The sequence below is a fragment of the Salvia splendens genome, chromosome 20 (assembly GCF_004379255.2).
Source record: "Salvia splendens isolate huo1 chromosome 20, SspV2, whole genome shotgun sequence".
Classification (NCBI taxonomy): Eukaryota; Viridiplantae; Streptophyta; class Magnoliopsida; order Lamiales; family Lamiaceae; genus Salvia; species Salvia splendens.
Genome location: NC_056051.1, coordinates 4631092 through 4647865, shown reverse-complemented (window position 1 = coordinate 4647865; position 16774 = coordinate 4631092). Strand labels below are relative to the sequence as shown.

At 40.2% G+C, this 16774-nt stretch overlaps 1 protein-coding gene across 1 annotated transcript; it reads right to left on the bottom strand.

The window, feature by feature from the left end:
• Window positions 1-1452: 1452 nt before the first annotated feature.
• LOC121781325 (LRR receptor-like serine/threonine-protein kinase GSO1) lies at window positions 1453-5571 on the bottom strand. The gene is made up of 8 exons (XM_042179071.1): window positions 4737-5571; window positions 4245-4613; window positions 3753-4121; window positions 3261-3629; window positions 2769-3137; window positions 2277-2645; window positions 1785-2153; window positions 1453-1661 (listed from the first exon to the last, which is right to left on the bottom strand). Exons 1-8 carry the CDS (start codon window positions 5569-5571, stop codon window positions 1453-1455), a joined length of 3258 nt encoding a protein of 1085 aa, XP_042035005.1.
• Between the last annotated feature and the right edge of the window lie 11203 nt (window positions 5572-16774).

Below are 16774 nucleotides of genomic sequence, written 5' to 3'. Positions count from 1 at the left end.
TTGCTTTTCAAACGCGAACTAGGACTAGACTATGACAAGAGAAAGAAGATAACTAGTAGGAACTTAGCTTCGGCGAGGTGACTGCCTGATTAAACGGCGCACTGCTACGAGGGTCTCCGCAGCGGCAGAACCGCCGTCTGCGTGTCACCCCTAAGCCGAGGGGTCCAGCGTCGCCGAAGGGAGGAAGATGGAGGCGACGGCAGCGTGGACCGAGGGATGCCGCTGAAGGACGAAGAATACGACGTCTTCCCTCCACGGGTGACCCCTCCGCGAACAAAACGTCGTCAAGATTGCCCGTACAAGGTTATGCCTCAAAGGGGGAAGAGATGGTGGGTAGTGGGTCGCCGGTTAGACAGCGACGAGTCCTCCACCTCCCCAGGTTTCCGAATTTTAGACCCCTTCTTGCCGAGTAGGAGACAGAGGGTGGGAGCGGTCGTGCGATGCGGAGAGGAACGGAATAGAAATGGGCTGACTCCGGTTCCTCACACGCCGGCGAGGAGCGCTGAAGGTGGCGGGGTGCGAAATCGCCGAGAGGAAGGAGAGAAAGGGGGCTAGGGTTCCTCATTTTCAATTTGGGGATTTTTGAGAAATGAGAGAGAGATAGTGACGATGGTTGGTGAAGGGGGTATTTGGGCCTTTTCCACTATTCATCACTTGGGCCTGGAATTAATTAAGCTGGGCCAGATTAAATGAGAAGAAGAAAAGAATTGGGCCAATTAGTTAAGCTGGACCGAAAATGCTTAATGAAATATACCTTGGCCCAGATTAAGTAAACGCCTTGCTGGACTTAAGAAATTAGTTTCTTGGTTTTACTACTTTTAGTGAAGAGCCTCTTTTTCAAGTTAATGAAATTATTTCCTAAGTCCACGAAAAAAGAATTATAGCCGTGAGTGAAATAAAAGCCAGTGAATATTAAAAGCGACTTTAATAGTCACATAAAGTATTCTTAAATCTTAAGATAATCCCGAGAATTCTAATACCGAACGGTCAGCCGGTTACAGAACAAATTAAATCACCGATTTCTTTAAAGTTAAGACTTCTAATTTTTAGAAGGACAAATTACAATAATAGCACACGCTTAGGCATGCATTCAGCAAGATTTTGAGGTCTAATTAAAATATATTAATTGTGTAAAGGAACGTCGTCGTTCGACGCATAATCTCAGAACAGGGGAAAGCACCTATTTTGCAAGAGTTAAGCATTGAGGTGTGGGCTTCTTCCTTTTTATTACAGAACTCTATTAGAATAAGATTGAACTTTTGAAATGAATTGTCATGCCATGTTTTATTTTTGTGATTCCATTCATGGTTAAAACGAATTCGGTCCCAGTATGTCCAGTAAATCCTACTCGGACTAGTGTACACTAGGGCCCGTGAGCTAGCGCAAGGTTGGCCGGTTCGTGTGTCGTGAGCTAGCGCCAGGTTGGCCGACCCAGTGATCGTGGAATGTGGCCTAAGAAAGTGACAATATTTTGACATTATTGGGCATATTATTGCACATATCACTAGGGAGCCAACCTGATAATCTATTGTCATTTAGACACAACTGTGTCAAGGAAGAAATGTTGAATATTGAAGATGGAATTTCTCCTGTTAGAGAAGCGCTTGCAATGCTTAATATCTCTAGTCTTGAAAGATTTCCCATTTCAGCTGGAATTCCTCCTGAAATTATTAAATGAGCATAAGAAGAAGGCTTACACAAATAATTTGTAAAGTGTAGATCATGCTCAATTTCAATGATTGCAATAGAATCGTATATGGGAATAATTAAGAATAAAATTATACCTTGAGAGCCATTATTATACCCCAAGTACAATCCTATAAGAGAGCTCAATCTTCCAATTTCACGCGGGATGTTTCCACTGAAATTGTTGAAGGATAATGATAACCCCTCAAGATGTTTGCATTTCCATATATTTGGCGGAATCTGCCCTTCAAGTCGGTTATAAGAAAGTGACAATATTTTGACATTATTGGGCATATTATTGCACATATCACTAGGGAGCCAACCTGATAATCTATTGTCATTTAGACACAACTGTGTCAAGGAAGAAATGTTGAATATTGAAGATGGAATTTCTCCTGTTAGAGAAGCGCTTGCAATGCTTAATATCTCTAGTCTTGAAAGATTTCCCATTTCAGCTGGAATTCCTCCTGAAATTATTAAATGAGCATAAGAAGAAGGCTTACACAAATAATTTGTAAAGTGTAGATCATGCTCAATTTCAATGATTGCAATAGAATCGTATATGGGAATAATTAAGAATAAAATTATACCTTGAGAGCCATTATTATACCCCAAGTACAATCCTATAAGAGAGCTCAATCTTCCAATTTCACGCGGGATGTTTCCACTGAAATTGTTGAAGGATAATGATAACCCCTCAAGATGTTTGCATTTCCATATATTTGGCGGAATCTGCCCTTCAAGTCGGTTATAAGAAAGTGACAATATTTTGACATTATTGGGCATATTATTGCACATATCACTAGGGAGCCAACCTGATAATCTATTGTCATTTAGACACAACTGTGTCAAGGAAGAAATGTTGAATATTGAAGATGGAATTTCTCCTGTTAGAGAAGCGCTTGCAATGCTTAATATCTCTAGTCTTGAAAGATTTCCCATTTCAGCTGGAATTCCTCCTGAAATTATTAAATGAGCATAAGAAGAAGGCTTACACAAATAATTTGTAAAGTGTAGATCATGCTCAATTTCAATGATTGCAATAGAATCGTATATGGGAATAATTAAGAATAAAATTATACCTTGAGAGCCATTATTATACCCCAAGTACAATCCTATAAGAGAGCTCAATCTTCCAATTTCACGCGGGATGTTTCCACTGAAATTGTTGAAGGATAATGATAACCCCTCAAGATGTTTGCATTTCCATATATTTGGCGGAATCTGCCCTTCAAGTCGGTTATAAGAAAGTGACAATATTTTGACATTATTGGGCATATTATTGCACATATCACTAGGGAGCCAACCTGATAATCTATTGTCATTTAGACACAACTGTGTCAAGGAAGAAATGTTGAATATTGAAGATGGAATTTCTCCTGTTAGAGAAGCGCTTGCAATGCTTAATATCTCTAGTCTTGAAAGATTTCCCATTTCAGCTGGAATTCCTCCTGAAATTATTAAATGAGCATAAGAAGAAGGCTTACACAAATAATTTGTAAAGTGTAGATCATGCTCAATTTCAATGATTGCAATAGAATCGTATATGGGAATAATTAAGAATAAAATTATACCTTGAGAGCCATTATTATACCCCAAGTACAATCCTATAAGAGAGCTCAATCTTCCAATTTCACGCGGGATGTTTCCACTGAAATTGTTGAAGGATAATGATAACCCCTCAAGATGTTTGCATTTCCATATATTTGGCGGAATCTGCCCTTCAAGTCGGTTATAAGAAAGTGACAATATTTTGACATTATTGGGCATATTATTGCACATATCACTAGGGAGCCAACCTGATAATCTATTGTCATTTAGACACAACTGTGTCAAGGAAGAAATGTTGAATATTGAAGATGGAATTTCTCCTGTTAGAGAAGCGCTTGCAATGCTTAATATCTCTAGTCTTGAAAGATTTCCCATTTCAGCTGGAATTCCTCCTGAAATTATTAAATGAGCATAAGAAGAAGGCTTACACAAATAATTTGTAAAGTGTAGATCATGCTCAATTTCAATGATTGCAATAGAATCGTATATGGGAATAATTAAGAATAAAATTATACCTTGAGAGCCATTATTATACCCCAAGTACAATCCTATAAGAGAGCTCAATCTTCCAATTTCACGCGGGATGTTTCCACTGAAATTGTTGAAGGATAATGATAACCCCTCAAGATGTTTGCATTTCCATATATTTGGCGGAATCTGCCCTTCAAGTCGGTTATAAGAAAGTGACAATATTTTGACATTATTGGGCATATTATTGCACATATCACTAGGGAGCCAACCTGATAATCTATTGTCATTTAGACACAACTGTGTCAAGGAAGAAATGTTGAATATTGAAGATGGAATTTCTCCTGTTAGAGAAGCGCTTGCAATGCTTAATATCTCTAGTCTTGAAAGATTTCCCATTTCAGCTGGAATTCCTCCTGAAATTATTAAATGAGCATAAGAAGAAGGCTTACACAAATAATTTGTAAAGTGTAGATCATGCTCAATTTCAATGATTGCAATAGAATCGTATATGGGAATAATTAAGAATAAAATTATACCTTGAGAGCCATTATTATACCCCAAGTACAATCCTATAAGAGAGCTCAATCTTCCAATTTCACGCGGGATGTTTCCACTGAAATTGTTGAAGGATAATGATAACCCCTCAAGATGTTTGCATTTCCATATATTTGGCGGAATCTGCCCTTCAAGTCGGTTATAAGAAAGTGACAATATTTTGACATTATTGGGCATATTATTGCACATATCACTAGGGAGCCAACCTGATAATCTATTGTCATTTAGACACAACTGTGTCAAGGAAGAAATGTTGAATATTGAAGATGGAATTTCTCCTGTTAGAGAAGCGCTTGCAATGCTTAATATCTCTAGTCTTGAAAGATTTCCCATTTCAGCTGGAATTCCTCCTGAAATTATTAAATGAGCATAAGAAGAAGGCTTACACAAATAATTTGTAAAGTGTAGATCATGCTCAATTTCAATGATTGCAATAGAATCGTATATGGGAATAATTAAGAATAAAATTATACCTTGAGAGCCATTATTATACCCCAAGTACAATCCTATAAGAGAGCTCAATCTTCCAATTTCACGCGGGATGTTTCCACTGAAATTGTTGAAGGATAATGATAACCCCTCAAGATGTTTGCATTTCCATATATTTGGCGGAATCTGCCCTTCAAGTCGGTTATAAGAAAGTGACAATATTTTGACATTATTGGGCATATTATTGCACATATCACTTGGAAGACAACCTGATAGGCTATTGTTCCTAATTCTAATTTCAATAACGGAAGATAAATTGAAAATAGCATGTGGTATGGACCCATTCAACTGATTATTGCTCAAGTATAACATTTGTAGCTTAGAATTGTTGGACAAAGACACAGGAATTGTACCGAAGAAAGTGTTGTTGAACAAATAGAGTTCCTCCAGTTGAGGTAAACTGCCCAACCATGTTGGTATTTCTCCGGTGATTGAATTTGCTCCCACATTCATCACCTTCAAACGACGCAGTTTAGAAAGTTCATAGGGTAACATTCCCGTGAAACTGTTGGAACTGATATCCATATATCTGAGAAACGAAAGGTTTCCGAGATGTGGAGAAACAGTTCCAACAAGGTCGTAGCCCGAGAGATTGAGAGACGTGACACGGAGGTGTTTGAGGCCGCACGACACACCAATCCAATCACAGACTGATGTGTTTTGAGACCAATTGGTGCTCAAGATATCATAATGGTCGGAAGTGATGGAATTTTTGAAGGAAATAAGTGCATGCTTATCAGTGGTGATAGAATTCAAGGAAAGGGTAAAACTACTTAAGAAAATGATCCAAAGAGCAAAGGAAAATGTCAAATTCTCCATTACTTTGCTTTTTCGCTGCTTCGTTTCTTTTGATAGGCTGACTTATTTATAGGTTTCATGGAATCTAATAATTTAATATCACATCTCCTTGTAGGCTTCTGACTTAAATAACGAATGTAAATACGTGTGAAGTCGTTGATAAGAAATTTAGACAGAGAAGCCGTTTTACATGATCATGAAATCATGTACCTCGTTAATCTCGAGATGGTTGAACATTACCCATATGTTAACTCTGATTATTATCTTGAATATTAAAATAATGTTTAGATTTTATAACTATATTTAAGCTTGTAAGGATTTTTTTTCATCACAAAATAGAAAATTAAACAATTCCTAATTAATTAATTTGGGTTTATGTGTCATTTTAGGAAAATAGCTCACCTTTAGAATTTGAACACATTTTATCTCTAAGATCGCCTCTCATTTTTCACGCATGATCACGTAGTATTTGTATGAACATCATTAAATTGATTCTAAAAATTCTGTCAAATTCATTAGTATCTAGCGGGCTTGAGGTGCTTCTAGTCGTTGGGAGACAGGTGTTTTTATCATTGGGCACAATACGTCAATCCCACGGTCCTGGCCGGAATATAATTGCATAACGAAGACTTTCATTGACTCGCTTTATAGTTGTTTTGTTTTATTGCTTCCATTATAGTACTTCCCCTGTTGTCAGCTCATAGTTGGGGCGTAACTTTTCAACAAGAAATTTAAGAAATGAATGTTTAGTGTGAAGTAAATAGATAAAAAAGTAAAAAGAATAGAGAAGAAAGTGAATAAAGTAGGAAAGAGTAATGAAAAAGTAGAAAAAGTGTTAATTATTACTATATATGGAAATGACTCAAGTACGAGAAACTTCCCTAAATGGAAAAAAAATCAACTATGAGGGAACGGACGGAGTAAATTTTATTCTCTTGTTAATTTTATTTTCGTCTTGTTCGAGTATCTCTTGTACATGGCTTAGAATTTTCTGTATATTTCTAACAAAAAATGGCTTAGAATTTTGTGTATATTACTAGCAAAAAATTTCATCTTTTTCCAGTGCAATTGATTTTCACTAAATATAATAATTTTATAGACAAAATGCAAGAGTCCTCCTTATAAAACTGGTTTTTTTAGGGTTGCGGCGGCGTGGATGGTTTGTCCTGTTGTGTACGTGTTAGCAAATGTGAAATGCAAGAAAATGGAGAACATTGGTTGTGTTGTGTTTCACTAAACGATTGTGTTTCTTCAACTTGTCCGTTAAAAGTGTGGTTTTGAATTTGGACTTTTCACTATAAGAAACACCATCTATGTCACATTCGACTAAATTTTAGTATAATTGATCACATAAAATACCAATAAAATCAGTAAATTGAACTAATTTCTGAAATTCCTTTACACTAATTAAACTATGTGATTCAATTGTTTGTGCTAAATAAATCAGTAAATTAAATTCTCATCCTTTTTATTAAAAACAAAGATTTAATATCATAACGAAATAAATAATTTACTCTGAAAACTAATCACATTGGTATTAGTTTGATAAGCCTGATAAAATCTAAGCGAACCCAACTTTGAATTTGGATATCAAAAAGCTCATTTGACTTAGTCAAACGAAGATAGAGAAAAGAGTACAAATCCCTTCTCTGCTTCTCTCTCACAAAATTTTTGGAGTTTACTCTTGGGCTTATTGGGCTTCTCCAAGTGGACTTCATCACCATGAGTTGGGCTGAAGAGAGTCTTTATTCCCTTTATTTACTTATTCTCTCTCCACTCCTCGACTTTTCTCTATTCATTTTAACTATTTAAATATCAATTCTTTAAATTTTGTGCCTAAAAAAGTGTTGAGGGAGAATAATTGTTGATTCACATAATAAGACTAGTGTAGGCCTTTTAAGTGTGGGCTGAATTAGAACTTTAGGTATGGTTAGCCCAGCCCAACTGTAAGATGATTTGTACAAATAAATATTGCTCTATCTATCTATTGTAATATAAGCAAGATGAAGCAACAAGCAGATAAATTAGCAACTTTCAGTAAAACAGTGCTCAAACATCAGCATTCATTCTTGGTAAAATTGTGCCATTAATTATCACAGTGAAAATTACACTTAGGCATGTGGAAATCTGATACGAGAACCCCGACACCAGACGCAACAACAGAGGAGCCTGCCGAGCTGGAGCGTGCCGAGCTGGAGCATGCCGAGCTGGAGCCTGCCGAGCAGCACGACGCAGCGCGTCCGGAGCCGAGCAGCACGACGCAGCCGAGCAGCACGACGCAATGCGTGAATGACCGAAGTGAAGAGTTGACTGTGACGAAGAGATCCTTGAGACCAAGAGACAAGCTCAAGGCGCCGAACAAGTTCAAGAATTAGCCGATTCTTTTTGTTTCCTTTTTATTTCTTTCCTTTTATGTTTTAGTATTTTTGAAACATTAATTTACTTATTGTTGAGTCGGGCCTGATTTATAAGCCCCGTTCGGGTTTTCTTTGCGGTTCTTTCCCGGATGAATTAGGTTACGTCGAACCGCCCTAGGGTTTCTAGTATAAAATAGGGTATTTCATCAACACATTATTTTTATGAATGAAATATTTTCCCTAAACCTATCTTGTGAAACAAGCAATTATCTTTACGTTTCTTGTTGCTTTGTGGAAAACGTCCACCAAATCAGCAAGGTTTTCGGTCAGTTTCCGCGAGCTTGTCGTGGAAATTGCTTGTGGTTCCGTCGAGAAGGAAGATCACGGAGCCGTTGCGGAGAACGTCCGTAACAACTGGTGCTTTCATCCCGTACTCATGACGTCAACATACCATGGCCCATCTACGTCGGAACGGCCGACGAGGGAAGCAACGCCGGCGCTGCATATAGGCCCGCCGCGTCGTCCCGACCAATCGGGGAAGGCTTCGGTCGACCCAATCACATTAGGGTTTGATAAATTAAATGCACGCCTCGACAGTATGGATCGACGGGTGGACAAATTGGAGTCGCGTATGAACGCGAACGACCGGCCACCCCCACTTCTGACTCCAGCACCACCGTACGCGCAGCGAACCCACCACAACTATCTGGCCCACAGTCGGCCGCCCTACCCGCCGGACAGGTACAGGGGCGGGAAGATCCACCGAGCAGGTACATGGGAGCCGCCTTATTGGCTACATGATTTCACGGCCAACGATGGAGACCAACATTGCCGCGCAAGACAATCATGGCGAGAACCACCGTCGCTCCTGTTCTCGGATGGACAAGATCCTCCACAAATTCCTAACAGGAGGTATCAGGGGCGCTTTCATGACCAACCCCAACCTCGAATCATTGATAACAATTGGGATCAAGGGGGCTGGCACGATCGTGGAAACAACCGTCAAAGCCAGAGTTCTGAACACTATTCGTGGCGACACCAGCAGCCTCAATACGGCCACGCCGAGCAGCTCCATCAGCCCTCGTGTTGGGACCCACCCGACAATCTCCGCCAGGGGACCTTCCACGCAGGATATCAGCAATGGCAGCCGACTTACCACCCGCCGGAAGTGCTGTACACGCAGCCTACATACCAGCCACCACGGTGCAACCGATCGTTGGATAACCGCACGGAGCCGTTGCCTACTGTCGCCCCGCCACGATCTGGCTCCACGCACCGGCCTCAACAGTCCAGCAAGTTTATTGATTCAGGGAAGCAACATGGTCTTCCCAATATTTCCAGTCTCAAGGTTCGTTCGCCTTGCCCGGCCCAACCAGCTGCCGTAAGTGATTACAACGAGAAATTGCGTATTTATAGATTGGAGCAAGCCGCCCTTCTCGTCCAGTTGAATTGCGTATTTGAGGAGAATATTGATGACGAAAATCTAGTTGAAGATGTTTCCAACAACCCCGCTCACAACGGGGGCGCTAATCTTGATGTTCCAAACGACGAGTCCCTGGAAAAGATCGTGAACGTCAAAACCGACAATATGCCTCGGCAAGTGCTCGTCGGGGTATATGATGAGAAGATTGGTGATTTTATTGTTCCACCACATCAGGAATTGGAGATGACAGATGTCGTTGATTGGAGGAAATTTACATTTGACGTGGTGTTTGATGATGTCAAAAGTGGTGATCTTCTTAATCCCACACAATGGGAGTTAGAGATAAAGGAGGAGGTAGGAAACGGATCCGCATTTGCTCAACTCCAGCGACCAGGCACATTTGATCCGGGAGGAGATAAATCACCAATGCTTCTTCTTTTAACTCTCTTTGTTGCTTCGTGGTTTCCACCTTGAGGACAAGGTGAATTTCAACCGTGGGGGAGTTGATACGATCATCCTCTACATATTATTAGGGAATATTCATAGGATATTATTCTATTTAGTTAATTGTGATTCACCATATCTTTCCCATATTTGTTTAGATATTTGTTTCTTGTTCATTAAGTTAGGGTAGTAGTATTATAGTATTATAAATAGCAGAGCTTGTTATCATTCAATCAATCAATGAATTACATATTTTCCCTAAACTTGTCTTGAGCAACAAGAATATTATCGTTCCATATTTGCTGCCCAACGGAGAACGTCCGTGGAACCGCAAATCGTGGCCTTTCCTTCGAGCACGTCGAAGGTTCGATCACCTTATCTCTCCGAGAAGTTAGCCATCCGGCCTCGTTACGGAGGGGGGGTTTTACCGAGGGTAGTAGGATCCACAACGTGTTTCACGTAAGTTTGTTGCGCGAGTTTGTGGCAGGGGACGGCGATGTTGACGGGGTAAAGCTCCCACCAGAATTTGTTGGGAATAGGCCGGTGGCACGGCCAGTAGCGCTGCTGGAAGAACGCGTTAGTTGGCGCGAGGGCCGACCAGAGAAGCAATGCCTGGTGCAGTGGGACGATGATGCGTCCTCGCCAACGTGGGAGCCGATTGAGGCGATTGGTAGGCAGTTCCCGGAGGTTCGCCTTGTGGACAAGGCGATTTTTAACGGAGGGGGGGTTGATACGAGAACCCCGACACCAGACGCAACAACAGAGGAGCCTGCCGAGCTGGAGCGTGCCGAGCTGGAGCATGCCGAGCTGGAGCCTGCCGAGCAGCACGACGCAGCGCGTCCGGAGCCGAGCAGCACGACGCAGCCGAGCAGCACGACGCAATGCGTGAATGACCGAAGTGAAGAGTTGACTGTGACGAAGAGATCCTTGAGACCAAGAGACAAGCTCAAGGCGCCGAACAAGTTCAAGAATTAGCCGATTCTTTTTGTTTCCTTTTTATTTCTTTCCTTTTATGTTTTAGTATTTTTGAAACATTAATTTACTTATTGTTGAGTCGGGCCTGATTTATAAGCCCCGTTCGGGTTTTCTTTGCGGTTCTTTCCCGGATGAATTAGGTTACGTCGAACCGCCCTAGGGTTTCTAGTATAAAATAGGGTATTTCATCAACACATTATTTTTATGAATGAAATATTTTCCCTAAACCTATCTTGTGAAACAAGCAATTATCTTTACGTTTCTTGTTGCTTTGTGGAAAACGTCCACCAAATCAGCAAGGTTTTCGGTCAGTTTCCGCGAGCTTGTCGTGGAAATTGCTCGTGGTTCCGTCGAGAAGGAAGATCACGGAGCCGTTGCGGAGAACGTCCGTAACAAAATCCTACAGTGTTCATTATCCTGCTGTTTGTCATGAAACTAAACAAAGCTATCCATCTTGAAAGATTTCAATCAAAATCAATTAATAGACCAGTTGCTTGAGACAGGGTTGGTGTTCACATAACAGTGACAAACAAAGTGATTTCAGCAACTATACATCTGAGATTATTGGCGAACAGAAAAAGCAAATCGTGGACGACGAGTACCTGAAGCTGCCACAATTGTAGCATAGATGTTGTGCAGAACTGATGCTACTTCAATCATGTTGATTCTATCATCTGCTGAATCAGCTAAACATTTCATGACCAATTCAAACACTGATATCACGCATTTCCCCTTCGCAGAGTAATGTTGATCTTCACGTGATAATAGAGCAGGCGCCACCAATTCTGTTGCTGTATTTTTCTCTAATGCTTCACTTACCCACGCTTTTATGCTCCTTTCTTCGCCAAACATATCATGTCTTGGCCTTTTTCCGGTGAACATCAATATCCCAAAACTGAATACGTCCCCAATTGTTTATACTTTGCCTTCCATTCCAAACTCTAATTGTATCACATGCATTCAACATAATTAAATTAGAAAAGTTTGTTACATTGGGATAAACAACACAGTGAAATTCTCATGTATCGGCAGAGTGCCAATATCTTGTGGTAATTCACCTGCCATAGAAAATCCAAATTGAATATTCTAATAATACACATACCAAGTTATCATATATAATGATCCATGTGAAGCCAAAAAGGAAAAGTTGTTAAATTGGTAAAATCCATGTGAGAAATTAAGCATCCAAATTTAGGTTGAACTTCATCCAAATAATTTGAGGAAGCCATAAACAAAAGGAAGAAAGGATCAAGTATAGATACCTGTGAAATGATTATCCGACAAGTACAACTCTCTAAGCATGCTCATATTTCCAATTGTCAACATAGTCCGTATATAATAAAATTCTCTATGCCACAATCATCATAACCCATTACTGCGACTACCAACAGAAAATGCATATCGTGGACGACGTCTTTCTGTTACCTGTTGGATATTTGACACACAAAATATAGGAACACTCAACAAGGATAAAATATGGAGGATAAGTATTGATAGGCTTCTCACAAAAAGGATTATAAAAAACACTCAAACTAAAAGTGCTACAGTACTACAAATCTTTCTTTCTTCCTAACTTGAGCTACGGCTCTTCCTCTAATTCTAACTCACAATTCTAATTTTTGATTGATATTACAATTACTAACTAAACACCTATTTATAGAAGTTAAAGTCGGTCATCTAAGCCGACATAGTACATCTAGTTAATTCTAGTAAGCTCCTTAATTAATTTAATATTCCCAAATGCATGCCAACTGTAATCTTCTCGAGAACTCCAGCCCTTCATGTTAATCAACTTGAATTTATCCTTTCTTGATTTCTCCACAATGTTCACCAAGCTTCCAATACTTTAATAAACTTAATATTTCTTAATTATGAAGTAATTGAGTTTAATAATTCAACATCCTCCCTTAAACTCAATTCTTCAAGGTCTTCATTCCAAGCATAACCTTCAATCTTCTAAAAACATCATGTTTTAATGGCTTCGTAAATATATCTGCAGCTTGGTCTTGTGACTTGCAATAAACCAACTCCACATCATTTTGGTTCACATGCTCCCGAATAAAGTGATAACGAGTATCAATATGCTTACTTCTTTCGTGGAACACCGAATTCTTTGCAAGTGCTATTGCAGACTTGTTATCAACACGTATCTCCGTCGGGCCTTGTTGCGCGAATCCCAGAAAAGTTAATAAATTTCTCAACCAAATGCAATGGCACACCGTTGAACTTGCTGCAACATACTCGGCTTCACATGTTGAGAGTGTCACTATAGCTTGCTTCTTTGACGACCAAGTAAAGACAGCATCACCAATATAAAAACAGTAGCCGGTAGTGCTCTTTCTTTCATCTAAATCTCTTCCCCAATCGCTATCCGAATAACCAACGAGCTTAACTTCTTGATTAGAGGGATAAAGTATACATTCATTCAGCGTACCTTTAATATAGCGCAAAATCCTCTTGGCCGCATTCAAATGAGACTGTGACGGTGTTTCCATGTATCTGCTGATTAATCCAACTCCATAGAGAATATCAGGCCTAGTGCACGTTAGATATCGTAGACTTCCAACGAGGCTTTTGAAGTAAGTTGGATCCACCTCTGCTTCACCATCATGCTTCCTCAATTCTTGACCAATCTCCACGGGAGTGTTAACAGGATTGCAGGACTCCATTTTGAATTTCTCCAAGATTTGTTTTGCAAAAAAGCTTTGAGAGATAAATATCCCATCTTCATTTTGCACTACCTCAATTCTCAGAAAATGTGCCATCAAACCAATGTTCGTCATCTCGAACTCCTTGATCATGCTCTTCTTGAATTTATGAAACATTGCTTCACAATTTCCAGTAAAGATTAGATCATCAACATACAGGCAAACAAATAACATGTTACCTGCAGCATCTTTCTTCAAGTATAGAGCATGTTCGAAAGGGCACTTCACAAAGTCATTCTTCAGAAAATACTCATTGATTCTGGAATTCCATGCACGTGGAGCTTGCTTGAGCCCGTACAAAGCTTTCTTCAATCTGTAAACTTTATCTTGAGCTCTTCGTTTCACATAACCTTCAGGTTGCTCCACGTAAATTTCTTCTTCAAGAAAACCATTTAGGAAAGCTGACTTCACATCGAGCTGATAGATTTTCCAATTGTATTGGGCAGCTAGCGAGATAAATAATCTGATCGTCTCAAGACGAGCAACAGGAGCGAAGACTTCACTATAATCAATTCCGGCCTTCTGCTTTTATCCTTTCGCTACCAACCTCGCTTTGTACCTTTGCACTTCACCATTGGCATTTTTCTTTGTTTTGAACACCCATTTCACACCAATTGTTTTTCGGCCTTCTGGCAGTGTTGTCAATGACCAAGTATCATTTTTCTCGATCGCATTGATTTCTTCATCCATTGCCATCTTCCATTTCCTGTCTTGCGCAACATCTGCATAAGCAATAGGATCAACATCCATATAAAAACAAATAAGATTCACATTTTCCTCCACAGCTTCATCAACTTCTTCGGTAGCTTCATATATATCGTTCAGATTGCGCATTCTTCTTGGCCTTTCGACTGGACCTTGAGATGATGTTGGTGAATCAGGTTCTTCAACTTCACGTGCATCTTCTTGCTGATCAGGTACAATTTCTGACGAGCTTGCAGCTTTCTTTTCTTCCCAGCTCCATGTTTGATCTTCTTCAAACACCACATCACGACTTAAGATCACCTTCTTTGTGAGTGGGTTATACAATTTGTAACCCATTACTCGATCTCCATATCCCACGAAGATACACTTTTCGCCTTTATCATCAAGCTTGATTCTTCGAGCTTCAGGAATTTTGGCATAGGCAATGCATCCAAAAACTCTGAGGTGCGCAACACTGGGCTTGAACGAGCTCCATGCTTCTTCGGGCGTCATGTTGCGAACACTTTTGGTGGGACACCGGTTCAGGAGATATACTGCTGTTGCGACAGCTTCAGCCCAGAATTCTCGGGGTAAGTCCTTCCCTTTGATCATACTCCTCGCCATATCAAGAATTGTTCGGTTCTTCCTTTCAGCAACGCCATTCAGTTGAGGAGTATATGCAGGTGTAAGCTGGTGAACGATTCCATGATCCTTGCAAAAATTTTCGAACAGATCGGATGTGAACTCGCCTCCTTGGTCGGATCTGAGAACTTTAATATAGTGCCCACTCTGCCTTTCCACAAGAATTTTAAACTCTTTGAAAATATCAAACACCTCAGATTTCCTTTTCAAGATATACACCCAAGTCTTTCTGGAGTAATCATCAATGAAAGTTAGAAAGTACTGATTACCTCCGGTAGAAATAGGCTTCAGAGGACCACAAACATCTGTATGAACGATCTCCAATGGGCGTGATGCTCTCCATCTCATTTCTTTTGAGAAACTTGGCCTGTGATGTTTTCCCAATATGCATCCTTCACAAACTTCTTCAGGATGATCAATATGCGGCAAGCCTTTCACCATATTCTTTGTGGACAATAGTTTTAAACCACCAAAATTCAGATGTCCAAGACGCAAATGCCATAGCCACGATTCATCGTTAACAATTGCATTCATGCACTTCAACATATCATGTTTCATGTTAAATGCAAATAATCTATTTTTGGACATCTTCACAGAGGCAACCAAATTACCTCGAGCATCATTGATAGACAGATAAGAATTCTTGATACTCACATCAAAACCTTTCTCCAGCAATTGACCAAGACTCAAAATATTGTTCTTCATGGCAGGCACATAATAGACGTCGTATATAAAACCATGATTTCCATTCTTCAACTTAATCAAGATATTACCTTTTCCTTGCACCGCAACTTTTGAGGAATCTCCAAAAGTAACATCCCCATAAGATGTCTCATTCAGCTCCACGAAGAGTTCCTTGTTCCCGCACATGTGGTAACTTGCTCCAGTATCCAAGTACCACGTGCTGCACTGATCACCCTCAAGTCCTTTATGAGTAAAAAGAGAGGTTGAAATTACCTGCTCATTATTGTCTCCACCATCTGCATAATGGACTTGTTGGTTGGACCTGGTATTTCCGGCTGTTGGACATTCATAGCTGTAATGCCCGAATTTGTGACAAGTATAGCACTCCACATTTGCTTTATCAAACCTTGGTTGATTATAGGTTTGAGAATAACCGCCTCTGTATTGCCCTCTTCCTCGTCCTCGTTGTCCATAAAAATTTCGACCTCTGCCTCGATAGGTAGAATTTTGACGTCCTCCCTCGTTTTGATAATTTTGGCCTCGTCCTCCTTGATTTTGGTAATTCTGGTTGCGTCCTCCTCGGCCACGATAGCCTCGACCTCGGTTGTATCCGCCACGTGATATCCCAAGCTCAAACTTCTTGTCTTCTTGTATCGACATCTTTGCTTGTAGCATATGCTCAAGTGATGTAGTCGCCTTTTTCTTCATACGTTGTTCGTGAACTTCCAAGCTACTCTGCAGCTGGTCGATAGACATAGTGCTGAGATCTTTTGATTCTTCGATAGCCGCAACGACGTGCTCAAATTTTGACGTCAAGGAACGAAGAATTTTCTCAATGACACGAACATCTTCAACTATTTCTCCTTGCCTTTTCATTTGATTCACAATAACTAATGTTTTTGTGAAATAGTCTGAAATGCTCTCCGTTTCAGACATGGCCAAACTTTCGAACTCGCCACGTAGGATCTGCAGTCGAACTCGTATCGCCTTATCAACGCCGGTGAAAGAATTCTTCAGAATCTCCCAGGCTTGTTTTGACGTGGTGGCTGCACTTACTTTCTCGAACGTGGATTCATCAATACCTTGATAGATATTGAACAACGCCTTCTTGTCTCGTTTCTTTGCATCTCTGAGGGCGTTCTTCTGGTTGTTCGTCAGGGCATCTTCAGCTTCTTGGGAGGCAGGTTCGGTGTAGCCGTCTTGAACAATATCCCACAACTCTTGTGATTGCAACAAGACTCGCATCTGAATACTCCAATTCCCATAATTGTGTTTCTCTAATTTGGGAATCTGGGATTGAACCATAT